At 38.8% G+C, this 27490-nt stretch overlaps 1 protein-coding gene across 3 annotated transcripts in view; it reads right to left on the minus strand.

The window, feature by feature from the left end:
- Shtn1 (shootin 1) overlaps positions 1–26131 on the minus strand; it is a 91773-nt gene extending 65642 nt beyond the window's left edge. Inside the window, exons 1-2 of one of the 3 annotated variants that reach the window (XM_003479638.4) lie at positions 25787–26131; positions 10493–10545 (exon numbers count right to left, since the gene is read on the minus strand). In XM_003479638.4, the coding sequence (XP_003479686.3) occupies positions 10493–10545; positions 25787–25844 (111 nt within the window). In that variant the 5' untranslated portion in view covers positions 25845–26131. The remainder of the gene's footprint in view (positions 1–10492; positions 10546–25786) is intronic. The other 2 variants (XM_063244816.1, XM_023561611.2) reach the window with 2 other exon arrangements.
- Between the last annotated feature and the right edge of the window lie 1359 nt (positions 26132–27490).

Here is a 27490-nt window from a genome sequence, read left to right on the forward strand (position 1 = left end):
CAATTTTAAAGCACGCTCATTCTTGAAGGGCATGTTTGTGCCTCTTCTGAAGAAGGCTAACGCATCCCCAAGTCAGGTTCCCTCAGGTCTCAACTCTGCACAACAGTGGAGCATTCAGGGAAGAGCACGGAAAGGCAGCTAAGTAGGGTCACAGGCCACCACCCAGCCCAGCCACTCCCTCTCCCGAGGAAGAGATGCTGGTTTCCTCAGCACTGTGAACAGAAAGTGGCAAATTAAAGAAGAAAAGGTAAGATCTTCTAGAGTAGGCATGTATCATTTACATAAGCTGATTTTTAATTTAAAAAGATGGAAGGATTCACTGAAAAGACTTTAGGAAGAAAATCATAACAGAAAAATACACTAAACCTGATAGAAACAAGTATCATATATTTCAATAAACCCTAAACATATTAATGACTTTTTTAAAAAAATCAAGCATTCCTTACAAGAACTAAATTCACTTTACCTTGAATTTCATAAAATGGAGAAGGTAAAATACACTGTAGAGATATTTCATCAAAAGAACCTAAAACTCTAAAAAAATGATTTTAACTACCAGGATAATAATTAAAAATTTTTCAGGGATTGTGGCACATACCTAGAAGCATAGTACCCAGGGGCTGAGACAGAAGATCACACGTTTGAGGCCACCCTGGGCAACTTAGCAAGACCACATCTCAAAATAAAAAATAAAAAGGGATGAAGCTCCCCTAAGCTCAGTGGCACAGCACCCTTAAGGGTTTCAATCCCCAGTGCTTCAAAAGAACTGAATTTCCTGGGGAAAAAGTACAAATAAAGTACAACTTCAAATTATGGTTGACTACTTATTTCTTTTGTCATTTGGAGAAAAACACATTGGGATTTCAATTCGTTGGCTACTTTTAATTTCAAATTTCAATGACTAAAAAGTTATGATGTCACTAGTGGTATGAAAAATCACAATTCAAATAGATACTACCATTTTTTATAATACCAAAAACTAAAAAAAAAAAAAAAAATGTTATTAAAACCTCGGAACTCACATACTGCTAGTGGAAGTGTAAATTGGTATATTTACACTTGGTATGTATATATATGGTAAATATATATATATATATATATATATATATATATATATATATTTACACTTGGTATATAGTTAAATATTGGTATATTTAACTATTCTGGAAATAAATGCCTATCAAGATGGAAAATGCACTCCTCTGTGACTCAGCTAAATGCTACACCTAGATCTAAGCATCCATAGAATCTCTAGTAATGTGTACAGGGTGATCTGTGCAAAAATGTTCAACATTTATAATAGCAGTATAGTGTGGTATATTCATATACTATACCACAGAGCGGTATGAAGGAACAAATTAAAACCACATATATATTTATCAACATAAATACATCTAAGGAGAAAAATAAATAACAGAATATATATCAAATGATAACTTAAGCATGCAAACATGTCATGTATTTATATGATATATATGGTACATACAAAAATGTAAGATCATGAATTGGAAGGATTTATATACAATTTATGGCAACAGTTTCCTTAGGAGACAGAGTGGGCAGGGGGAACTAGGGATGAATGGTATAGGAAATTGTCAATTTTATCTGAAGCATCCTTTATTTCAAATAAAAACCAGTTCATTCTTTGCGCAGTGTGCATCTCTGGTTTTTCTGTCCTTCTCTGCAGTTTTAAAATATGTTAAAAATAAAAAAGTAAAAAGCAATCAGTTTAGTTTCCCCTTTTGCTCCTAAATTGGAAAGGTTAAAAAGTCTTTATACAGATTAATTCATTCCTGCAGGATACAGTGCTAACATTGCAAAGCTGGTTATTAAATTCTCATTTAAACCCCCCAACTCCTAAAATAAATCAGCCTGGACCAAAGATCATTTCCTAAAGGCAAAGGCATTTTTCTTCATTAAGATTTCCTGTAGAAATCCGTTGTCTGTAAAAACAAAAATAATTCCACCTAACAAAGTTTCCAGCTCCTCTTCAACAGGTAAACTACATTTCTCACTTTTTTGGTGCGAAGATACTCAACACCCAGAGTTCTGTATTCTCATACAGTTTTTCCCATCCAAACAAACTACTCAGATAGTACATGTAGCCTTTAATTCTGAGACTGCTGGCCAGCTGTTTCAGCAATGTTCATCTTGTTCTCTAGAATCAGTCTCTGTTTGTTTTGGACTTTCCCACCAGCCCAGCCAGCCAGTACACTTCTCTCCAATGGTAGTGTATAGTCCAATCGTAGTGAACCCATGGCATGCATGTCACAGCAGGCTGTTTATTACCATTAAAAGCTATAAGGGGTTTCCTATCACTAGTATATTCTGAGGCACAAATGAAACCTAATTTCTGGGTCATCTCAAAGGCCTGGGTCATGCTTTCCAAGTGAAATACACCTGGTATAAAGTTTTGAATTAATTTTGCAGTTTTTTTTTTTCTGAAAGTATAACACACGATGCCAGAGTTGTCACTTTTCTTTGTATGACAAAAGCATAAACAGGCATGACAGTTTGTCTAGACAGACCTGGAAAAGGTCACAAACACATACCTAATACCAATGCAGCAACCATCCACTGGTCACTAGCAATGCCTTACCATCTTAGGCAGGCATGGACCAGTTGCCTAAAACAGAAGTAAGCCTATGCCCATACTCTCTGCTCCTAATGCCCAGGTACACAGACTCTGGTTAATAATGTCTCAGCACCTATCTTACTCCAACATGCAGGTAACTATTCTATAGCTGAGCTTGTACTAACCCTCCTGTTAGCACCAACAGATTCACAAGCTGTCTCCCAACCCCAGCTGTGTTCTATCAAGGGTCTTCATGTTGCTTTGCTTTCTATTTTCTGCAACCACATTATGATAGAACTGGCAGCCACAGAATTTACCATCTGTTATGCTGAAAAGGGTGTATGTTGGGGGTGGGGGAAATTCACACATGCCACAAATGCAGCTTACTTATTCCACACTAGAATGGGTCAAAATACGAAGGACGCACTCACATACTAAAAAAGAATCCAAACACACAATTATTACACTTTAGGTGAATCCAAAACATACCTATAATCTTTCAATCTACCAACAGGGAGAATTTCCAAAGACTGTGGCCATTTTTAGAAGAATGTTTCATCTTTGTGCCATACAGAAAGGCCCCTCTCCCATCTCACCCTTCCCTCTACTCTGTTCATGCAGCTGCACCATCTGTAAAACTGCTTCTTTTTGTGCTGAGAATTGCTCATGAAGACTTTGCAATAGCAACAGATGTTCTTGGGCCACGTCACTTAATTATGATGCCCAACAATTCTCTGTAGCACCAGTGGAGTAGAACCCAGCAGCCCAAGTGCTGGATGGTTTACGCAAGCCGGATAACATTACAGCTACTCTAGTCTCTATTATGGCTCTTTATGAAGGGATGAATTGACCAGAGGCTGGCCTTGCTGGGTTTGAAAGCCTTCATATCAGAAGCTTTGACACTTTTCAAATCTCTTTCCTGCACCATGTCCAGGGAGACACTTGGGTTTCTGAAACCACCCTAGATCTGACAGTACTGGCTGATTCACAGAGGAAAGTCCTCTCAGTGTGAATTGGCACTTCTGCTATTCCCCCAGAACCCCAACATGGGCACCTCAGTTCTGTCTACCTCACTTTTCATCCAGCTACTGTCAGCACTAAAATGTCTGCCTACTGGGGTGCAGGGAAAGCCTGGATAACTGATGTAGATACTAAGAGAGTTATATTCTGTCATGCATATTTTATGCAAGAAAACTTTGATCATTCTGAATTATGTCTAAATTCCATTAACAGAAGTATTTTCATCTTTATAGTCTAAAAATGCAGTGGAGGGTTGTCAGCTTACAGAGAGGATAGCTTTGGGTCCAATAAGTATAGACATCATCAATAAGTATATACATGATCAAGATAGGGAACTACCTAGGCGTAGGCAAATACCTTAAAACTGACTGAAATAGACTTCTGAGCAGGTATCTCCTGTACTCATTGAATGGTTTTACTTCCTTCCTCTGAGCACAAAACAAACTCATTCAACTAGCCAGGCCAGGATAGTGTGCTAAAGATTGGAAGGAATGTGATTTTTCTCAGAAAACTTAGGATCTACCAAGAAAGATCAACAATGAAATAAACAATAAAGACATGTCATATAATGGAGATTACTGCAAAACATAGCTGAGGCAATAACATTAAGACTAAAAAGGTTTTAACCCAGATCATTTTTCTCAAAGTTCATTGCTTTTATGTTAATATATAATATTTAAAAATTTAACCATACATAGTACCAGAATTATGTACATTTACCTGTTTTGAAGCCCTTGATGTAGTGAGAAGATAATAAAAACATTTTTAATAATAATCAGCAATCTTACTGGTCCACCTATGTAAGTCTGGCCACAACTCAATGACACTCTCTACATTTCTATGTGCTTATCTTAGAAGAAATGTACACTAAATAATTCCTATCATTTTTAATAATGATCAACAATCTTATCAATCCACCAGTGTAAGTCTAGCTACAACTCAATGGTACTTTTTAAATTTCTGTATGCTTATCTTTGAAGAAACAATACACTAAATAATTCTCACCAGGACAGAATTCTCTTCACTCTTTATCTTCAGTGTCCTTTCTTCTAATTCAAAGTTCTTTCCCTCCAATTTTCACAGGCAATAAAGAAGTAGTAGCTGCCTCTTAAAGCTGTTTCCAAATTCTAGGTCTTATGTGTTAGATGGAAGCACATGTCATCAGCACTGAGATCCTTGTTCTTTGTTTCTGGATAGATTGCTGTTAATAAGAGACTCATTTTCACTTTCAAACTGCTAAGTAATTACTTTTTCTTTGGCACAACCACTTGCCACTCTGTCTCAAAGAAACTGCATGTATGTGGATGTATTATGCATGAACAGTTAGCATAATGGATGCATATCTTGCTCTTTAAAGTGGCTTCTTTATTGATTTTTCTTAAATAAAATACTTTGGAACCTTCACCTCTGAATGTATACAGGGGAAGAAATTTTAACAATAGATGAATAAGCCAAGATGCAAACAGTATCATATATCTTGCTTCTTGAAACACAAGTCTTGGAAAGTATCTGTCTCATTCCCCTTTCATTCATTGTTTCTGGCAAGCTGTCAAAACTGCCTGATGCACCATTACAGAAGCTCACCCCAAACGACTTCTAATCGACCACTTAAACATTTATGCATTTCAAAACTTGATCTCTAAACACAATATTAAACACAAATACTATTTAACAAAAGACATTCTTTTAATACAGTTCCTTCTTTTTATGCACTCTCCACATATATCCCTGCCACCCTAAGAAATGTAAGAGCTACTCCATTCAAAGCTTAACGTGGTTTTTCCCCCATATAAGAAAAAAAAAAAAAACTCCAAATGATTATGACAAAGATCCTAAGTGAGTGATAAGAGAATGTCCTTCAATTGTGGAAGCATGACTAATGTCTGAATACTATGATTACTACACAAGCAAAGAAACACATTTTATTTGGTTGATTCCAAAATATGTAGACATCTATTTTTCCACATCCAAAAGTACAGATTTAAAAGAACTGCTAACATCAATTTGTTAAGCTCTCTGACTTTTTCAAATACTGTTGATGAAGTCATTTAGAAAATGAGCAAAAAATAATGGAGAGCAGTGGCCTTTCAGAGTCTCCACTCATATTGATGTTAAAACACATACACATAAAGCAATCTCAAGTCTCTTACATTTTAATCCAACCCACATCACTCACTTATAGCCAGTTTAATATTTTGATAACAATGAATTTTGGCTAATGAATGTGATAAGTCCATATGGAATACACAGATGGTTTATTATAAAAATAGCAATTAATTCTGCCTAAGTTAGAGAAAACTTTAAGAAAAATAAATGACATTTATCTAAGCATGAAAGGCTACTAAAAGTTTGTCACATGTTCTTTTCCTATTCCACTGTTAAGCTTCAGACATTCACTTTCACAGTGAGTGCATAATTTACTACTGCTACTTATCAATTGGTCTGTATCTCTCGATTACAGTGGTTTTTCTCAAGAGTACAACTTTCACATTTTTTTCTTCATACTTCAGTGCTCAAAGGTGTTCAACAAAAAACCTTTTGTGTTCCTTCACGAAAGCTTTCTTTATATACTCAGCCAGACTCTGAATCCATCCTCAAAGTCACTGATAAAAATATAAAATGGCCAACATTCCATTCTTCCTAAAAGAGAACTACAAGACAAGACGAGTTGGAATACTGGTCCATCCCTAAATCTCCTAATTTTATCCTTAGAGGGCATTATGTCAGGATCTATATGAGTGCACACGTGTGTGATAGTTTCTACACAAGATGGATTTGATATTTAAATTAAGAAATAGGAACAGAAAAGTATTAAGTCTGATAATTTGCTATGAAAACCTCACACACTAACAAAAAACAAAACTAAGATATTTACAGAAAAAGAGCCAATATACTCTCATAACTTTACCTACTTATAAAAGAATACTGTGCTCAGAAGACCCAGTCTTGAATCTAGACTCTACTACTAATGAACTGTGTAACTTCAGGAAACTCACTACGTTTCTGAAGTTCCTTTCTCTCTGTGATATAGAGCTGACTCAGGGTTGTTTGGAGCATCAGCTGAGGGAAATAAGAGGACCCAGAAGTGTCACAGTAGCTTCTTGATACACACAGGCAGTTAAGAAACTACCTTCTCTGAACAGCCAATATCCTGAAACTTATCTCAAGAGAGAAGACTCCAAGCAGGGAAGGAGGAGATCCTTTCCGAATGAAATCACATCCCCTGTGTCTTCCTATTGCTAAGGCATGATTATGGGCTGGCCACAGAGCTAACTGGACTTAATGAAGACACGTGTAAGGAAGAAATACCTTACCATTCATTTTCCTTCTCCCCATTATGCCAAATTTTCCCACATCCAATTAACTATGGCAAAAGAAATCTTACAATGGATGAACTGAACTGATGAAATGAACGGTCCTCTGGGCTGGGGGCCTGAAGGAAGATGGCTGTATGTATTTGCTCACATGCACTGGACACAACTCCTCGACCAGGCAGAAGAGAATGCTTTCCCAGAGAAAATGGTGTCCTCCATTTGTCACCTCCAGAACGAAGGCTGCTTTCACACATTCTCTGTTGTATAAAAGGCTTTTATTATGTGCTTTTCTCCTTTGTCACAGAGCCTCCCCCTTTGGGGGAAAAACGTGCAGTAATAAGCAAGCTAGTCTTTTAGCAGAAGGTAAACAGAGTGCTGTGAACTTAAGACCACTCTGCTTTGTTTTACCCAACCACGCAGCATTCTATACTGCTTTCATTTCTTTTCCTCCCATTTGTGTGAAGAGTTATTTTTGAAGAATTAGGACAGAAGCAGGTCAATAGCGCCTACAGATGTTACAAACATATCAGGCTATACTTACATAGAGAAGCATGTAAACAGTTAATGGAGCGAGGTAATGTGTAACCCTTCCTTTACCAAATGTGTTTTACTTATAATCCCATGTGCGTAACAGATCACATAAAACCTCACTGCAAAACATGGCTCCAGAACTAACCATCATGGCCACCAGCATATATGTCTACAGCATCTCCTATATTCAGGGCACTGCTAGCGCTACAAGTAAACAAGGATTTAAAGAAGAGAAGCAAACAAGCAAACAAAAAAATCAGTCTTTGTCTTCTGTTATTGGCTATTATCTATACCCTTTTCCTTTACCATAGGACAGGTTGGTTTCCCCTCCTCGTATCTTCTAAGTCAAACAGTTCTTGTGAATTAACTCCTTCAGTTTGCTTTGCTCTTCTCCTGGTGGCCCATGAGCAGTTATTAAAGAGACTCCACCAACTGCCCCCTTCTCAGCCTCTTTCTCTTCCTAGAGGTGGAAGATGGTTGGATATCTTAGGAAAGAGGATCAAGCCATCTGGTCTAAGTATCATCCAGAAAATTTGCTTTAAAATTATGAAGCATTGAGATGAAGATGAAAGCAACACCCTCCACCTATTTATAGCTTCCAGACACCTGTGATTTAATGTAGTTACAGTGATAGAATAAGAAATCTTGCCAAACTAGTTTCTATGACCTTTTTACCACCTTATTATATAAGGTGTGATTAAAAAATATGGTAATGTTTAAATTTTAAAATGACACATTGTCATTTATTTCCCTCAAAATATTCCACCTTGCTTCAAACACATTCCAACATTCTTGCTGCTTTCTCTTCTTACTAAACCAAATCTGCTTTTTTTATAATTATTTTTTATTAGTACATTTTTGTAGTACACTATTACATCTACAGTGGGGTGTTTGGATATGTCGTAACCCATATTAATTCTTTTTTGTCCCTTTCTCCCGCATCCTGCTCCCTCCAATTCTTGTTTCACGTCCTATTGGAAAAAGCTCTATTTCCATTTTCCTGTTTGATTCTCTTTTTAATTCCTTTTCCCTTCCTTTACTCTCCCTCCATCTCCTGTTCCCACTTTCCTACTGAAAAAGATCTTTCTACTTGCTATTATCTATCCTTCATTTTGCTTTTTATACTCTAAATCTCTCATGTAAGAGAAACAATGTGACATCTAAACTTGTCAGATTTACTTCATCTAATACTAATAATCATGAGATGCATCTATTTACCTACAACTGCCTCAAGTTTATCTCTCTCTATGATTATTGTTAGTTTCTAAAGCACTTTTGGAAGTCTTTTTTCCTGAATGTCTTTAGTTGTGCTGTCTTGGTTGCCTTGATGACTTGAATGGATTTCAGATACCTTTCACAGCCATTTTGACTATGGAGAAGAGCTATAAGTTGCATGGTGCCAAATCTGGTGATTAAGGTGGAAGAGAAAAACCATAATGCTTTTATAAGCCTGTTTCTTCAGAGGGCACTCAACACCAGCACTCACTGTATTTTACACAAAAAGACTTCTAGAACTGCTTCAGAAAGTGCCAAGAATGTTGGCCTAAGTTTGCACAAAGCAAGAGAGAATATTAATGGCAATGTGTCTTCTACTATAATAAATTTTTAAAATGTGGACACTTACCATATTTTTTGACCAACCCTTGTCTGCAGTAGCCACCTGTTATCATAGCTATTTTTAGCAGCCCCTATTAACTACTCCCTGAATTGTAGGATAAAAGGACAGAAAATAAGATTTCACAGATCCCCAGGATTAATTTACAAAAAACCAAAGAAGCTTTAAAATTTGGTGAAAAAAATTTATCTAAATAATTTTAATTAAATAAATTTTAACATTTTATAATCTGCTTTGAATTAGAGAGCTCACCATTAATATCACCAGCCATAATATAGCTGTATAGGTGGCAAATTACTATGAGTGAAGAAGTTAAACAGACTTTTTTTTTTTCTTTTTTCCTTTTTATCGGTACCGGGGATTGAACTCACGACTGCCTGATTGCAAGGCAGGCGCTTATGCCACTGAGCTAAATCCCCAGCCCCTTAAACAGACTTCTTAAGAGGCCAATAAATAATACCAAATATGGCACATATTTTACAAACAATTAACTTACTTCCAGGCTTTATTATAGCCCTTACTCTAAAATTTTAAAAATAATGTATCACAATTTATAGCAAGGATAACCATCTCCTTATTTAATAATCACTAAGGTCCTGCTTTATGAATTTTTCACTAGGAAAATAACGTTCTAAAACATTTAGTCTATCAAACAATAATTTTTAAAGTCAGTTTTTGTTTATATATGAAACAAAAGTGGACAGTTCACTACTTCTCACCTATTTTTCATTTTCTACTCATTTTCTATATTTTTCTATCTTGTATTTGCCCTCTCACTAAATTTACACAGGAAGTAATATACATAATTTATGTACTAAAGCAAGCATTAACAAACCTTAAGACATTTTTAGAGAGAAGGAGGATAGTTTGTGAAGGTAAACAGAATTCAGTTATTTAAAATTTTAAAACTAAAACTGTCAAAGCTCCTGAGAAAATTCACAGGCTTCCCCTTCTTCACCTTGGGTGGTTTTTCCAACATCCAGTATATTATTTCCAAAGACAGATGAAGCAAATCTGTAAAAGGTTCATAGAGATTTCTGTGCTCACTACCCACAGCTAGCTCCAAAGAGATTTCTGTCCAGGGTCCACCATGTTTGGTCCCAAAGGTTTTGCCTGCATCCCCAGACACCGACATCTGACTGTTAGGGGAAAAGTACAATACTGGAAGACTTGCATGGCTTGGCCTAGTGCCTTGCCGAACATTTAGCTGTGTAGTTAATCTCCCAGAGCTGTGCCTACTGTCACATGCTGCTATTCTCTGCCATCTGGAGCCTGGAATTGATATTAGCTTGAACCATACAAGCAAGAGAAAAGAAGAAGAAGAAGGAAAAAAAAAATCTTCATTCACATTTAACTGAAATCGGTCACTGAATGATGTACTGTGCCGCCTAGGCTTTCACGCATGTAAGAAAAGGGAAAAGAGGGTAAAGTACAAACCTTCTCCTTTGTTTTCTGGTTCTCTGCTCTAAGGTCTTCATATTCGCCTATAGCTAAAAGAAGAAAGAAAAGCAGTATTATAACTCTATTGGAAGTTTACTCCAGAAAGACCTAAGAACCCAACTTATGCCACTGACTGTTTACTAGGTTGGGGGAGGGTGGAGAAGGAGCCATAAAAGGATTCTGCGATTAAAAGCAGGGGAGAAAAATAGATCACAGCAGACAGAGACCCATCAAACTGAACTTCAGATTGCTCTACATCACCAGGAAGACTCAGGAGCCAAAGGAAATGACCTGTGATGAGCCATTCCTCCTCTCTGATGTTCAGCACGTTTTCTGTGGTCCTGTGAAAGGATTCAGGAGTGTGGTCCCTGAAGCTCCTCCCAACACAGTCTATGGTGCTACAAACAAAAGTTTATCTAGAAAGCATCTCTAGAAAATAAAGTAACAAGTTGCACATGTGACTCAATGTCACATGTATACTTTGTACAGAACAAAAGTTTAGGCTATGAGCATTCAAGCGTTTATTTCTGGACAAGATTGCAGTCACCAAACCATAGCCAGAAACCTGCTAGATTCAACTAAATTGGAACTGTATATAAACTGACATACTTTCAACTACATGATGGAAAACAGTTTTCTACTTAAAAATCTTCATTTGCTAAAAATTGAAATAACCTGAAACCCTACATTTATATTTTAGCAAAAGCACCATTTTAAGTTGAGAATACCAAGTTTAGAATAAAAACCTAAGATCAAACATGGAACAGAATCTCAGTAAGCCTAGAACTGCTGCTCAACTCATCCCTAGGCCATACCAGCACCAGAGAAACAGTAAATCAACAGATCGGCCTTTTATCTTATTAAAAATTTAACTGGGATTTATCTATCAAAAAAAAAGAAAACAAACAAACAAACAAACCCTGTTTTCGTTGCAAGTTCGAGACCAGCCTGGTCTATAAAGTGAGTGCAGGGCCAGTCTAGCTACATAGGGAGACTCTGTGTCAAAAAGACAAAAAAAAATCCCAAAAACCCTGTTTTTCAAATAAAAGAAGTGACAAAGTTGACTATATCAATAATCTGCAAATGAAAAAAAAAATGTGAAACAAGCAACTTCAAGAATATCTCAGAAAAATCCAACTATTAATTCTAGAAATTTATGATGCTAACCACTAAGGCAGAGAACGTCCCATAAATAAATAGTTAACATGGTGAAGTATGTGCTTTGTTTCCTCCAGGAGTAATCCAAAGATTTCAGAATACCTGCAGTGACGGTAGCACCAAAATCTTTAAAACTTCAATTCAAATTAGCAAATATTTATAGGATTATACCACCAATGCCCGAAACCATCCCCATGGATATAAAATAAAAATTAATAAACTTTTATTGAAGCCCTATCCCTAAGACCTTACAACATCAATGGCTCATAAAATAGTTTTGAATGTATACACATAAAATAGTTTTGAATGCAAAGATACACCTCCTTTGAAAAACAACTTTCAACAAAACATATTGTGTTACTCTTCAGATCAATCCCAACCAAATATTGAATATAACTGAGTATAAAACAAATTGCCCTTCATCTAAAAAAAAAAAAATCAATGATATGTGCCCCCTTCTTAACAAACAGCAATAGTTTATGGTCATGGTCCAGAATCATTATCATACCATTTCAAAAAATAAATATCTATCTTATTGAGAGATTTTGGCTTAGATCACTTGACATTTAAAAGTATCCACAGAAGTTAAAAATTCAAAATTAATTCAATAGTCTATTATTTGTGATCTACTTTAGCAACACAATAAATAATCTCACATTAACATTAAGAAAATTTTTTCCTACTTAAAACATCAGTTAATGGCTTCAAAAGCTTTTAAAAAAAATACTCATACTGGGGCTGGGGATTTAGCTCAGCGGCACAAGTGCCTGCCTTGCAAGCAGGCAGTCGTGAGTTCGATCCCTGGTACCGATAAAAAGGAAAAAGACAAAAAAAATAAAAAAATAAAAAAAAAAAATACTCATACTATTCTTCCATTATATTGTCAATAGAACCCAGATGGGCCATTGTAAACTCCCAATTACTGGATCTTAATTAAAAGCATTAATTAAATACCCTTCATCTATCAATTTTTAGTGGAAAGTATAGAAAATATGCACATTTGTGGCTATGTGCAATTTTAAAAAAATAAAATAAAGCCAGGTACAAGGAAGAGGAAGGGGAAGTACGGGAAGAATTTAAATGCTTGGTAACGGGATAACTGAGGGAGGAGCCATAGAAGGAAAGAAAATCATTTATTCCTTTGAAGTTAAAAAAAAAAACCTAAGCTCCTTGCCCTTAAGAGTACTTATACACTTCCAGAAATATATATGCATAGATATCACAGTGAATATATATATGTAACCCTATCCTCAGCAAAACTGACAAAAATTGAAGTGGTCTTTTTATCATTCAAATACTTTTGGGATGGCAATGTCAAAGGATGGCAGAAAAAACCTTTTTATGGTTTCAGAATTGGTCACAGTTTGAAAAGTTTTTAAAGTAAGCCTGTAACACTCATGTGATTCAGTGCAAGACCCTCTAAACTCTACATTAACTAGTGTATAAGAAAAGCTGTGTGAGAAACAAGATACATCATGTATAAGTACAAATTTCCTATGATGGATGTTAACATTATGTATATCTAAAATGGACTGATAAAATTTTTTAAATACAAAAACAAAAAAATATTCAAATAAATAAAAAGAGAAGTGACCAATCCTCTGTCATAGGAAAGTCACAGCTTGAGAAGTCTTCCTCTCTCAGGTTCACTGATATAGTGTGTGCCCCTATGTAGCAAGGTCACACAGGTCAGTAATTACAATGTGAAACTGACTCCCATTCTGAGCTCTTCTTGGCCAGAGAAGCTGCAGCAAGTCATGTAATCCAAGTCTCAGGTTCCTCATCTGGAAAAATATCTCTCACGGTACTGTTATTAGGAGTAAATAAGTTAACACACATCTGTGTATAGGTACCTGAAGTATCCCCTACACACCAGCCATGTTTATTACTACCGCAGTATTACATCAAGTCTTCAGTATGTGACAAAAGAGATCAGGGTGCTTTGAGCTTCAGGCTGACTTTTGTCTCACATGGCCCAAAAGATGGCCAACTGGGAAAATCTCTAAAATCCAGTATTCTACTATCCCCCACCAAATCAAATATGTGGAAAGGGACTACAGACCACATGCAAACACTTCATGTCCTAAAGAAACGCTGCAGAGGTATGGGAGCACATCTGGGAACTACACTTATCAATCCTGACTGCACACTGGAATCATGGGAGAGCTGGCTCTCCATCTCAAGATTCTAGGGTGGAACTTAGGCATCTTTTTTTTTTCCAGAAATGAATGCTGAGGTCAGTGAATAGCCAAAAGTGGGAACCATCACATAACAGTGATGAAAAAAGAAAATGGTAGAGAATATCAGGCAGAACACATGTTTTAAGAACCATGCTACTTTTCCATCTTCTAACTCAGTCATGCCCAGAAAAAGTTTTCTTTGCAAGCTACACACAAGACACAACCAGTCCAGGAAGCAGCTGAGTAGACTTAGTTGTTTCAGAAATGTGACAACTAAGGTTCATAACTACAATCCAGTAACAACTCTGGTGAGGGTTAACAATCATCAAGACTTGCCTGCTACTATCTGTTGGCATATGGAATGTCTTCATTCCTGCAAATGTCAGCCCTAGGAAGGCCAATCACCCTACCTCTAGCATCCCCAGATCAGCACTTCCAACCAACAGTTGCTAGAATTGCACAATCCTTTATACAGCCATTAGTCAGCAGTAGCTATTTAAGTGTTAATCATTTAATTTAAATAAAATGTAAAATTCAGTTCTCCAGGTGCATAGTCACCTGTGGCTAGCAGACGCCATACTGGACACTGGACACAGAACCTTGCCACACAGCAGAAAATTGTACTGGCCAATACTATTCTGAACATCTCTGTCCAGATACCAAATGAGCACTTCAAACATAACACATTAGAAAGTTAGCACAACTCCCTTTTACTCAAGCTTCCTGATTTCTGCTTTTTGCACATAGGATTCCCTCTACTGCTGTCAGCAACTGCCAGCGCCGAAGCTGGTACCCACAGGGTGAATATTGCGTCCATTCTCTTCTATCTCCAAAGGGTTATCATATTCCTCCCATCTCTATAGAATGTTTCTCCAATCTGCCTCCTCTGCAGCCATATCTTTGCCTAATTCAGACGCTCAATATTGACAGAACTCTATCTAATGCTAGCTTCTCTCTCTCCAAGTTCATTCTCTACACAGCAGGTAGCCTACTGACAAAGCAACCTATTTATTTCATTTTCTTGCTTAAAAATTGCCAAAGACCTCAGCTTCACAACTTGGCACCCAACTCTACTGCCCACATGCAGCCTTGGAGGCTACAATTCATTCCATCACAGTCAAAACTCCAGTGCTTCCCTGAGCTTTCTGCATAGGTGCCTTTGCAAATGTTTTCTCTGCCTGTAAGGTCTTCCCCCTCTTCCTCCTTTGCAATGCAGTTCAACTCTCAATTCTCCAAAGAAGCCCTGTTCATATATCTTGGGCTAAACCAGCACTTATATTTCAACATAGCACCTAAGTACCATCTTCACATAAAAGTAAAGCATCGCAATCACAAAATATGAAATCTGAAACTTTTCGAGTGCCTAAGTTTTAGATTTGGGAGCATTTCCAGTGTGGTGATTCCTCAAAAAACTAGGACTAGAGTAGAGATACCATTCGACCCTGCTCTTCCCCTTCTGGGTATCTTCCCAAAAGAATTAAAAATATCATACCACAGCAATCTCTGTGTACCCATGTTTATAGCAGCACAATTTGTAATAGCTAGTTCTTGGAAACAACCTAAATGCCCAATGACTGAGGAATGGATGCAAAAGATATATTTTTATACAGCAGAGTACTACTCAGCCATAAAGGATAAACTAGAGAGTTTTATAGATAAATGGATGCAACTTGAGACCATGCTCATTAGTGAAATAAGTAAGACACACATATTAAACATCGTATCATTTTACTAGTGTGAGAAGTTGAAAGAAACAACATATGTGTATGTGTATGTATACAAAAGCAGTTAAAAAGCAAATTTGTGCTGGTATTGTTCAGACAACTGAATGCCAAAGTCTTGTGCTCTGGGTGAATAATTTGGGGATGATAATGAGCAATGTACGTAACCATTATTGCTCTGACTGATGTGTTTCAAAACTTAGTTTTTTTCCCCTTGAAATAAAATGGATGGAGGGAGACTTGGAAGCATTTCAAACTTTGGATTGTTGCATTAGGGATGCTCAACTGGAGAATCTATGCAAATATTCCACACACATACCATCTAAAATCTGAAACAAGCAATTTGGGTAAGAGATACTCAACCTGTACCTCTGTTAGAGCTACATGTATGTAAAACATTGTAAGTTATCTACATAAATAGATCTGGGGTTTTTTCCTCCCAGTTGATTGCAATATGCCTCATATTCAGCAGAGTATCAAGCAGTGTCCACACCTCTACTGAATGAATGGTTCACAAAAAATTCATGATGCAAAGCAATTGAGCATCAAACATTCCCATTTCACAAATGAAGACATAAACATATACAGAAATCAAATTCCCTATAAGAGTACAAGTGAAACATGTCTACTCAGTCCCCAAGACATTCATGAAAAAGACATTAATGAGCACTACTGTGTCAATGCAATAAACTACTAGATCAGAAAATAATCCTCTAGGGTGATGACTATGTCTTTATTCACCCACACGTCCATTTCCAGCACAATGCCTGGAATAGGGTAGGCATTTGATAGGTACATGTTAAACTGAAGAGGAAAGGAGACTGGATCTAAATTTTCACAGGAGAAAATTCCAAAAGGGCACAAACTCTCCTCCCTACAGTAAAAGGTTTTCCCATATCATGTTACATAAATAAATTGGGTAAAAATAGAACTTTAAACAGTCACCAAGTGTAGCCAGAAAAGCACTGCCTTGGGAGATTTAATGTAGGTCTGCATCCACTGAGTTTGTACCTTGAAATCTTACTAATGGGGAACAAGGACACGAATCATAAAAGACTGTGCAATTAGGACATGATTCCCTTCTGCACATGCCCCAGTGGGTCTTCCTCTTAAATCAAGAGTAGAAAGTCATTCATAACTCATTTGCTAATTAAGTCATTATAAAAGCCAGGGAAAAGACTGCTAGAAATGCTGATCAAAAAACAAAAGTGACAGATTTCATGTCCCAGAAGAAATTATGGCATATGTGTAATTCACTCAATACTTCAGAGAACACACAGCTCAGTGTTAATGAATTAACGATGCTTTAAGAAGTACTCTCAACCAACTATATTAATGGTTTCAAATTACCCATCAGAAAAGAAGGAAACTGAGTATCTTTAACATACATAATATGGCTGGTTTCTGGTCTGGCATGTAAGGAGCTTATATAGAACTCCATCCTAACAAGAAAAAAGCAGAACAAACTGAAAATCAACAGCTCTTAAAACTCATTAGAGAACTGAGGTGTCACAGGTCAACCTGCCACCCCTAGAGTTAGAGACATACAGGTAGGTAAGAGGGTGGTGTTTGTGGGAACAGATGCCAGGAAGCACAAACCTCCTCAGGAACCAGTACCAAGTCAGGAAAACCTACACTGTAATTGACAAATTGCTGGGGGTTCAGTTTGGACAAGTCTGAGAGTTAAAAATGTGCCAGTGATGGGTATATTTGGAGCATACTTTTGACTTCAAAAACCCTACCAGCTTCATACAGTGAAGATCAAATTTCCTTACACACTTAACAGATAGAGTATAAAGCATTCTGAAATATACCCAGAACATCTGTCTTCCTTAGGCCTGACTTCAAAAGAAACTGTTTTACCAGATCATAATAGACTTGAGGGAGGTAAATACCCAAGACCAGCCACTTCTAGACTTCTCACCAAATGCAGGAAAAATGGACAAGAACTTGAACAGTTCAAGGACACCGGCTTACCAAGACTCAATTATAGGACCCATAATTTAATCATAGACTATACTAACACTTTCATACCTTACCACCACATAGGTGTTTACAGCAGCTTACTGCCCAAACTTGGGAGCAACCAAGGCACTTTCAAAATACATATGGTATACTCATACAACAGAATTGTATCCAGTGAGGAAAAGAGATAAAACTATCAAACCACAAAAAGACAGAGAGAACTTTAAAATGCATCTTGTTAAGTGAAAGAAATTAATCTGAAAAGGCTAAATACAGTATGAATCCAACTGTATGCTTTCTGGGAAAAGCAAAACTATGGAGACAGTAGTTGAAAAGAGTTCAGAGAAAGGGAGCAAAGACTTGGTAAACCACAGGGAATTTTTAATGCAGTGAAATCCTACACAATACTGTAATAATGGATATACATCACGCATTGCTTAAACTTACAGATGTTCAATACAAAGGGTGAATTCTAATGTAAAGTTGGACTTTAGTCATTATAATGCATTAATGTTGCCTCATCAGTTCATACAAATATGCCACATAAATTTAAGGTAAGATATTAATCACAGCAGAAAGAATAGAGGGAAGGTGAGGAGTTAAGTGAAATTCTCTTTGAAGATTAATTTTTCTTTAAACATAAAATATCTCAAAAAGTTCTATTAAATACACACACTCAGAGTCATAGCTGGATTTTTATCAGGAAGGATATGAGACAAAATCAAGTTAAATTAAAGGACATTTGCCTACTACTCACCATGGCACTACACCAAAATTTTCGAACTTGTGTTTTAACGTTTAAAATGCTTAGCCAGAATGGTAAGGTGGCAGAATAGGTTATGTTTCTTCTACACTGTAAAGCAAAACCTAGCTGTGTAATAGCTTTAAATAATAAAATCTACAGGCTGGGGATGTAGCTATGTGGGAGTGGACCTACCAAACATATTTAAGTCTCTGGGTTCAATCCCCTACACCACCAAAAAAAAGTAAAGTCTAAAAGCATGACAAAACATACGTGCTATGCAGATCCACTGATTCCATTTTAAAGAACTTTTCCTATATTCTATGAGTATATATAATCATTTGTAAATTTTAGAAATATTTTGAAAGTATATTTTCTACAGCTGTACTTACAATATGTGTACAAGAATATAAGCAGCATTATTATGTTAAGTAAATTTCAAAAGTTTTTGATACGTACAAAAGCTTCAGATGTATTTCACCATCCTTCAGTATTTACAGGGGACTAGTTCTAAGACCACAGCAGATACTAAAATCCAGGAATGCTCAAGACCCTTAAATAAAATGACACATCTCCATATAACCTACGTGCATTCTTCTGTGTTCTTTAACTGATCTCCAGATTGCTTAAATTATATAATTCAATGTAAATGCTATATAAATAGCTGTCACATTGTTTAGGAAAGAATGACAATGACGTTGTACAGCTTTAGTGCAAGTACAATTTTTTTCAAATATTCTTTATCTGAAGTTGGCTGAATCTGAAGATAGGGAATCCATGATACTGGAGGGTTCACTGAACAGAGTTCCCATATGTCATGGTTATGTCAGTGGCCCCAAGCCTCATGAATTATGAACTCAACCAAATGTAGCATTTGTTATTGGTTCGTTGTCTAGCGCTTGGATTGGTGGTGTGAGCGATACACACACCTAGGAGTGCAGCCAGCATGTGATATAAGGGTAGGGAGACGGTGTGTCTCTCTCTTGGCAGATCTGCCTTGCTGTTTGAAGCAGCCATGAATGGCTGCCCTACCATGACATCCTGCTGCTTGGAGCCAGCTGAATATAGACTGAAACCTCCAAGAACTGTAAGAAATAAACCTTTCCTTCCTTAAATTTGGGCATCAGGTATTTTGTCTCAGCGACAAGTAAAAAATAACTAAGATACCGTTTATTTCCCAACTATTAATATCTTGCCTTAGTAGAGTACATGTGTCATGATTAATGGGCTGATATTGACACATTATGAACTAAAGTCCCTATTTTATTCAGAGTTCCTCAGCTTTTGCCTAATGCTTTTTCTGTTCTAGGATCCCATCCCAGTCAGACATATAGTCTCAGGCACAGCTTGGCTGTGACAGTTCTCAGACTTTCTTCACTTGTTAAGCCTTTGGCAGGTTTTTGTTGTTTTATTGGTTTAGATCTTGGAAGGTTTGAGAGGCAGTGGTCAGGTATTTTGTAGAATGTGCCTCCACTGGGATTTGTCTGCTGTCTTCCTCATAAACAGACTGGACCGATTGGACTTGAGGACAAGATCACACAGGTTTTCTCATCACGTTAGTAGCAGCGTGACTCACCACTGTTGACGTGGACTAACTAGATACCTGAGGTAGTTCACTGTTAAGGTACTTTAGTCCTCTTTTTCCATAATGTAATCTTTGGAAAAGAGTTACTATGTACACCCCAGGCTTAAAGATGAGGAAAATTATATATACTTTTTAAGGGTAGCATCTACATAAATTATTTGGAATTTTTCTGCATGAGATTTGTTTCTATTAGTATTGACTTATGAATGTCTACTGGGTACTTCAGATTGTAATCCAATGTTTTGTTTTTTTAAATTGTACCACCTTTGGCCTTTAGAACCTCTCAGTAGTTTCTATGTCTATTTGATATAGCTCATCACTCCTGGACTTATCAGCTTAAACACTTCCTTAGTTTCTGGTACCACAACATAGGCCAGGCTGGTGGTGTTTGCTTCCTGCCCCAATCCTAGAATCAGCCATTTCTCCCAAGAATCCTATTCCTTTTACTGGAGGATGGTGTCAGAACAAATGTGAGATGCAATGCTAATGGTACCACTACAATCTCTCAGCTGACAGAACAAGAAAACACACCTGTGTATAATAGCACAACTATATATACATAATCTATAAACATTTTTGTATGTAGCCATCTGTATCTACATTAAGCTACATATGTGTTCATACTGATGCCTCCAACTTTTCCTACTGGTGTCTCCAACTTTAATACATTATCAAAAACATTTTATTTTAATAGGAAAAACCCTAACACACAGACATTCCCATCTAGAAGACATTAAATACAATATGGCAGATCCATAGAGTGGAATAGCTAATTTTTAATGATTTAATTAAAACTATATGTTAGGTGACAGAATATATATATATATATATATACACAGAAGGATACAATTTCTGAAAGGAAATACAACAGATGATTAACAGTAGGTAAGTTTGAAGAACAGGAATGGGGTTACAGTAGGCACTGTCCATAAGGGCTGATACTGTCTTCAATGAAGCAAGAAAGCAGCACTACAGATATCACAATGGTTTATGTCCTTCCAAAAGGCCAGCCTGACCTATGTTGTAGTACCAGAAACTAAGGAAGTGTTCAAACTGATAAGCCCAGAAGTGATGAGCCATAGCAAGCAGACATAGGAACTACTAAGAGGTTCTAAAGGCCAAAAGTAATCTGAAGTACCCAGACATTCATAAGTCAATACTGATAAAATGATTTCAAATGAGAATGATAATAAAAATTGAGAAATGATGGGTTAGATGGAATAATTGTACTTTTCATTTTTATCTTTATAATTTAGTATTTTAAAAATAAAAGTAAGCCAGATATGGTGGTATACACCTGTAATCCCAGCTACAGGGGAGACTGAAGTAGGAAGATCACAAATTTGAGGCCAGTTGGGCAACTTGGTAAGAACTTGTCTCAAAATAAAATAAAAAGAGATATAGCTCAGTGACGGGGTGCTAACCTACCATGTACCAATCCCTGGGTTCAAAACCTACACACACACACACACACACAATAAGATTTACCCAGGGAAGGAAAGTACTAAGCAAAAAGCAGAATTGTGACTGGAACATGCAGTTCTTCAGCCCAAGCTAAGTGTCCCTCTTCTGGAGAGCTGCCCAGCTGGTGTCTCTTCAGCACCAGTTCACTAATTTAGGAAGCGAGCCACATTTCTATTAAGTACCTGGTGATTCAGAGGTAATTGGCCCCGGACAACTTTTGAAAAATACTGGTGTAAAGCCAAATTTGCACTTGAAATCAAGGAAATTCTTTAATTTCCATCTGCTTTCTATGAAATGATTTTGAATGAATCAATGATTGACATGCTTCAGCTTTTTCAGACTCATATGGTGACTGTGGCAAGCAACAGTTTAAGACCCTTTTATAAATGTTCTAGTTATTTTCTGACCCAAAGACCAAGGTAATATTCGAAGCATCTGTGAGTTACTAGCTTAATTATAAGAATAAGCTTGACTTAATTTCCACCTGAACTTTAAGCAGCAGCCCCATAACTTGGGAAAAATGATACTAGTCCTAAAATACGGAAAAAGGTAAGCTTGCTTTAAAAAGCAACCATCTTACAACAGGAAATCCATTTTAGACAAAACTGGCCCATGAACAACTCATAACCTTTGGGTTTTTGCTGTCACTGTCTGGTCTTACAGGGGCAACACCTTTATTAGGACTGGAGCTATAGTTCAGTGGTTAAGCATTTGCCTAGCATGGGTTTGATCCCCACCACCAAGCAAAGAAAAAAATCATACGTTATCTGATAATCACTCTCTTCAAAACTCCATTAATAAATTCCAAATGACATAGCACATGGAGGGGTCCATGACAATCCAATAGGAATCTATTACTGTGTCAGCCCAGGCTGCAGCCTCCCTTTGGTGGCAGAAGCCCTTTCTGCTCCAGACAACTACTCCATCCCATGGGTCCTGATGGAAACTGCCAATCAAGATGCTCCCTGGCTAAGGACATTTAATCTTTGATCTCCACAAGGCTAAATGGCACTTCCTGGAATTGACATGCCAGACTAGGAAACCCTCACTCATAGGAACAAGGTCTGCCTAGCACAGTGCCTGGCTATGAATATTCAGTGCATGTGGGTTGAATGAGTTACACAGAAAAGCAGGCACCTTAAACAAATGCTGAACTAAATCTATCATTTTCTAACAGAATCCTGAAGCGGGAGCAAATTGTATGATGTTTTGTAAGGGAAATGTCCACTTTAGTAGCTAGAAAATATGCATCGGAAATAGTACCCAAAGTTGCCACTTCTCTGTGCATTAAAGATGTCAATCAGTCCAATAAAATAAAGCCCCCAAAAAGACAAAAAGAGAATTACCTCATTACCTCAACATCTGCTTGAACATAAGCAATCACACACTGGTTAATTTTTTTTAAAGGGACATAATATAACTTTCTAGAAAGACATAATATAGCTAATTATACCATTCACTAGAAGGGAACATACAATGTTTTGAAGTAATTCAGAAGTGGGTGTGATTTATAAGACATGGAGCTTAGGGAATGGTAAGTATAAATTAGAGATTGTTCATATTATGACAGTCTCCGTCATTACATTTCACAACTTTTGTCAAAAGCAACCTCATTCACCACACCACTGATGGCTTCACGTTAGGGAGGGCTGCTGTCAGCTCTGCAGTTGAGAGCAGGGAGCAGCCTTCTTTCTGGTGAGGAATGGGTTCAAAAGGAGTCCCATGATGAAACCAACATTCCCAAAACATAGGTAAAAGACTGCAACTTCACTAATAACCAGGGCAATATACATTGTAAATGGTACCACTGTGACCATTATATTGGCAAAAACTTAGAGTCTTGTCAGGCAGTTAAATTCATAAAGACTATTATTACCAGTATCAACCAGGATGAGGGATATGGGCACTGCTGGGGGGATCTGAACTCTCCAGTTATGGGGGGGAGGGTATTTTTGCACTGTCTGGCAAATCTTTCCATGTGCATGCCCTCAAATCCAACAATTCCATTTCTAAGAATTTTACTAGAAAAATACATAATTGTACACTAATTTACAGAATTATTTAATTAGTGATAATTTAATTAACTTAGAGCAAGAATTACCAGGTTTATTATCTGTATTCTCCCAGTCTAGCATGTGGACCTCTTATGTAAGTACTAGGTATTTGTTAAAGGAAAGGAAAAACATATATTTACGCAACATTAAAAAAGAAAAATAGAGTAATTAATAATGGTTCTTCTTGTTCACGTTAAGGAGGAGTAGTGGAATTATACGAAATGTTCACAGATACTACAGATCATCAGCTTCTAAAACTGATCATAATATTGGTAAGTACTCTTGAGTTTTCTTCTCAAGTCACTAGCTTTCCAGTTAATTCTACGGATTCAACAACAATTACATACTCTCGAAATAAGCCAGTTGTTAGCACACGCAATGATCCAATGACAAATGCTTTGATTTGAGGATGTATAAAAATCACATTGCAAGGTGAAAAAATTCTAGCATCTGTGTAATCTGTCTCAATATTCTTTAAAAAAAAAAAAAAAAAAGGACTACACTTTTAAGAAACAAATCTCACTAGGCATAGTGGCAGATACCTGTAATCCCAGCACTCAGGGAGGCAGAGTCAGGAGGATCACAAGTTAGCAATTTAACAAGAATCTGTCAAAAAATAATAAAAGGGGCTGGGGACTTGGTTAAGTATGAAGGTCCTAGGTTCAACCTCCAGTCTCCTCTTGCCAAAAAAAAAAAAAAAAAAAAAAAAAAAAACAAGAAAAAGAAACACAAATTTCAAAGGCCATCTCTGATCATGCTTAATCAAGGAAATACAGCCTCTAAAAATACCAATGCCATGGATTAGTTTTCCAATAAAATAAAGAGTCAAAAGCTTGGAAATCTTTTTCTCAGCCCTTAATTCAACAGAGACAGAAAATGTGTACCTAAATCAAATAAAAACAATTTATGAGTTATCTGAACTGTTCACCTACAGTTAAAATCACACACAAAATGAGATAAAAGTTTTATTGTATTATTATTGGAAGATGAACCAGCAACAAAAGATCTGATTTCCACTGATATTACTAACAATAAATGTTCTATACCTCTTGGAATATGAATGAGTCTTTAAATTACGGGATAGAAGAAGACGTTATCAAAATAAAAATACTAGTAGAATACAACTATCACTAAAACATTTGAGAGAATCCAGATAAAGGCATTCTGGTTCTGTTAACTGTACGACTTAAGACTGATCTGAGAGGTGAAAGGGCTGGGAAGGTCAAAGAGATTAACATTTACTCAACACTTCCTAGATGCTAGATAATGTAGGAAAATAGGTCTCTGTCCATTTCAGTGAGGGTAAGCAACTTCCCCTAGCTCCCACATCTCAGTCCCACTGAAGCTTGTTCGCCTGGAGGGCAGATTCCACAGGAATCCAGGCAGCCTCACAGAGGGGATGGATGTCCCTGGGTGTTCACAGAGCAATAGAGCAGAGTTCTGGACGGGACCTCAGGAAGTCATCTGGGTTAACCCTCCTCTTTGGTTAGGTAGCCTTTCACCCACCACAGATCCAAAGAGGAGAAGAGACCACTTTACGTTCACCAAGCTGGCAAGCTAAGCCAAGAAAATCAAGAGAACTGAGACAACACCAAGCTTAGCCACAGAGCAGGACCCTGAGACTATCTGACCCTTCAAAGTACCTGTCCCAGCACACTTTCACTTCCTAAATCTGGGTGGTTAGGTTCCCTCTTGACCTATATTCTCCAACCACCTTTTGGTCAGTGTAATCATAATTTTTAAAAACGTGTTAGCTGAACACAGGCTCTCTCATCTGGCTTTGTTCACAAGTGTGGCAACTGACGAAAAACGATTGACATAGTGGCCAAGCAACAGAGAAACGCTTGCATGGGGCCTGGTTTTCCTGCTCCTGGCGCCAACATTTTGGTTTCGTAAGCCCGATAAAAGAGGGGTGTTGACCCAATGACTAATAAATTGCTAGAAAGGAGAAGTGATTTTAAAAAAAAATACCCTGGGCTGAAAAATCCCAGTTGGGTAATGAAAGAGGAACCAGACCGAACCCAAAGAAACGCTGGAAAGGTTTGAGGCTCTACCACAGGCCCAGGGGCGCCAGAACTGCGCCAGGGTGGGGCCACCGCGAGGAGCAAGGCCAGCTGAGCCGCCAGCCTTCCCGCATGGACGCAGGGTCCAGGTGACTTCGGCCGCGCCACATCCCTGTCCCTACCCCCACCCCGACCCCGATCGCCAGCCGAGGCGTCGCGCGGTTCCTCAAGCCGGGTCCGGCTCTCGCGGACCCTCGCCCCTCACCCTAGGCCCTCCGAGGCGCGCAGCGCGTCTCCCCACGACGCCGGAGCCCTCAGGAGACCCGGCCGGCCGCGCGCCCCCAATAGGCCCGCACCTGTCGCAGCCCCAGTCCCGCAGGGGCCGCGGCTCCCACACCTGGCGCCCCCGGCCCGCCTACCTTGTTCCTTCAGGCTGGTGATGAGCTGCAGCTGCTTCTCCTCGTCCGAGCTGTTCATTTTGGCGGGTGGGGCTGGGAATCAAAGGAAAAGAGGGAGCGGCAAGGGGGCCCGGGGGAGGGGGAAGAAAAAGCAAGATGCCGCTGGCGTGCGGCTCCACTACCCGGAAGTGGGATCCGCTCCCGCTCCTCCTCCTCCTGGCGCCGAGCGCGCGGGTGAGATCATCCTCGCGCACCTACCCGCGGCCGCGGCACCTGAGGCGGGCGGGAGACGGCGGGCCGGCGGGGGGCGGAAACGGCGCCCCAGCCCGCGGCGACCGCGCGGCCCGGGAGCCTCCCAGGAGGCCGGCGCCCTGCACGCGCAGGCGGGCGTGGTCGCGCGGCCGCCCCGCACCCTTCCTTCGCTCCGTGTCTCCGGGCGCGGCGCGTGAACGAGGTCCGGGAGAGCCCGCCGCGGCGCCGCAGCGCTCGTGCAGACCCAGCTCAGCACGCTGACCCAGGGCCGCGCCCCCCGGAGCTGTGGATCTATAAGGCGCCTTCCCTGGTTCTCACGCAAGACTCTCGGGACCGGCTGGCCTGGGGTTCGACGCAGCCCCGGCACAGCGGGGCAGGGACCCAAACCCTCCAAGTTGCCCGGCCGGTGCACCGTGAGGCAGCCTAGCTAAGTCACCGTGGGAGGTGAGGGACCCTGTGGTCGAGTCGCCGTTCCCGGCAGCCCCAATGGGTTTCCCAACACTGTGCCAAGTTGGAGAAGAGATCCGAACGTGGGCCCCGTCGCTCTCGAATCGCGAGGCCTGGAGGGCCCACGCGGGTCATTTGGTTCGCGTGGGAGGAGGACCCTCACTGGAGGCAGCTGGCCACTGCCTTCCCAGTGTCCAAGGTCACATGCCTTCCTGGTAGCAGAAGCTGGGTTTGCGAAATAAATCCCTACACTTGCCCCTTTCACTGCCCTCTCCACTTTTTAAACCTGACTCTGGCAGGTTCGGATCAGCAGAGAAACACAGGTCTGCCTGCTCAGAAGCAGCTCTCCGGCCCCCAGCTGTTGAGTAATCTTTGGTCAAGTCTCCTAGTTTTTGAACTTCATCTAGAGGATGGGAACAATAATATTATAATAAAAATAACACACTCCAGGAGGACTTGTAAGGATTGAACAGGGAGAGGAAAATGATCAAAACACCAAGTCCAGAATTCAGCATATAATAGATTTCTTTTTTAAGATTGCAGGGTTGAGAAATGAGTGCTGGTTGGTAATTATAAGCTGAAAGATGCATAGGTCTTTTACAGTGCTCATTAAGCATATAAGACCAACCCACATATAAGACCTACCACATGCCTTGGTTTTCTGTCTCTAAAGTAGGGTCGTGCCCCAGCATCTTGCTTCTGCTCATTCTTGATATCTTATGCAAATGTCCAGTGCCTTTTACCTTGGCCCTGTCTGCAGGATAGAGAGAAATGCTGATAGGTGAGTCTTGTAACCAGTGTCTTTGGTACCTGTTACTAAATCCTAACCCAAAATAAATTTTGGGTTATTCTTTTCCAAAATGGTGATACAGTAGCTTGGTATGAGTAGTGGTAGAATGATCTAAATGGTCAACAATATTTTTAAATAGATTGAACTAAAATTCTTGAAACCTTAAAAACAATTGATACAGGGTTTTTCTTGGCTAAGCGTTTCCCTGGTGTTTCATATGGTAATTCAAATTCTTT

The sequence above is a fragment of the Cavia porcellus genome, unplaced genomic scaffold, assembly GCF_034190915.1.
Source record: "Cavia porcellus strain 051 isolate PalLab524CR breed Dunkin Hartley unplaced genomic scaffold, mCavPor4.1 scaffold_2, whole genome shotgun sequence".
Taxonomy (NCBI): Eukaryota; Metazoa; Chordata; class Mammalia; order Rodentia; family Caviidae; genus Cavia; species Cavia porcellus.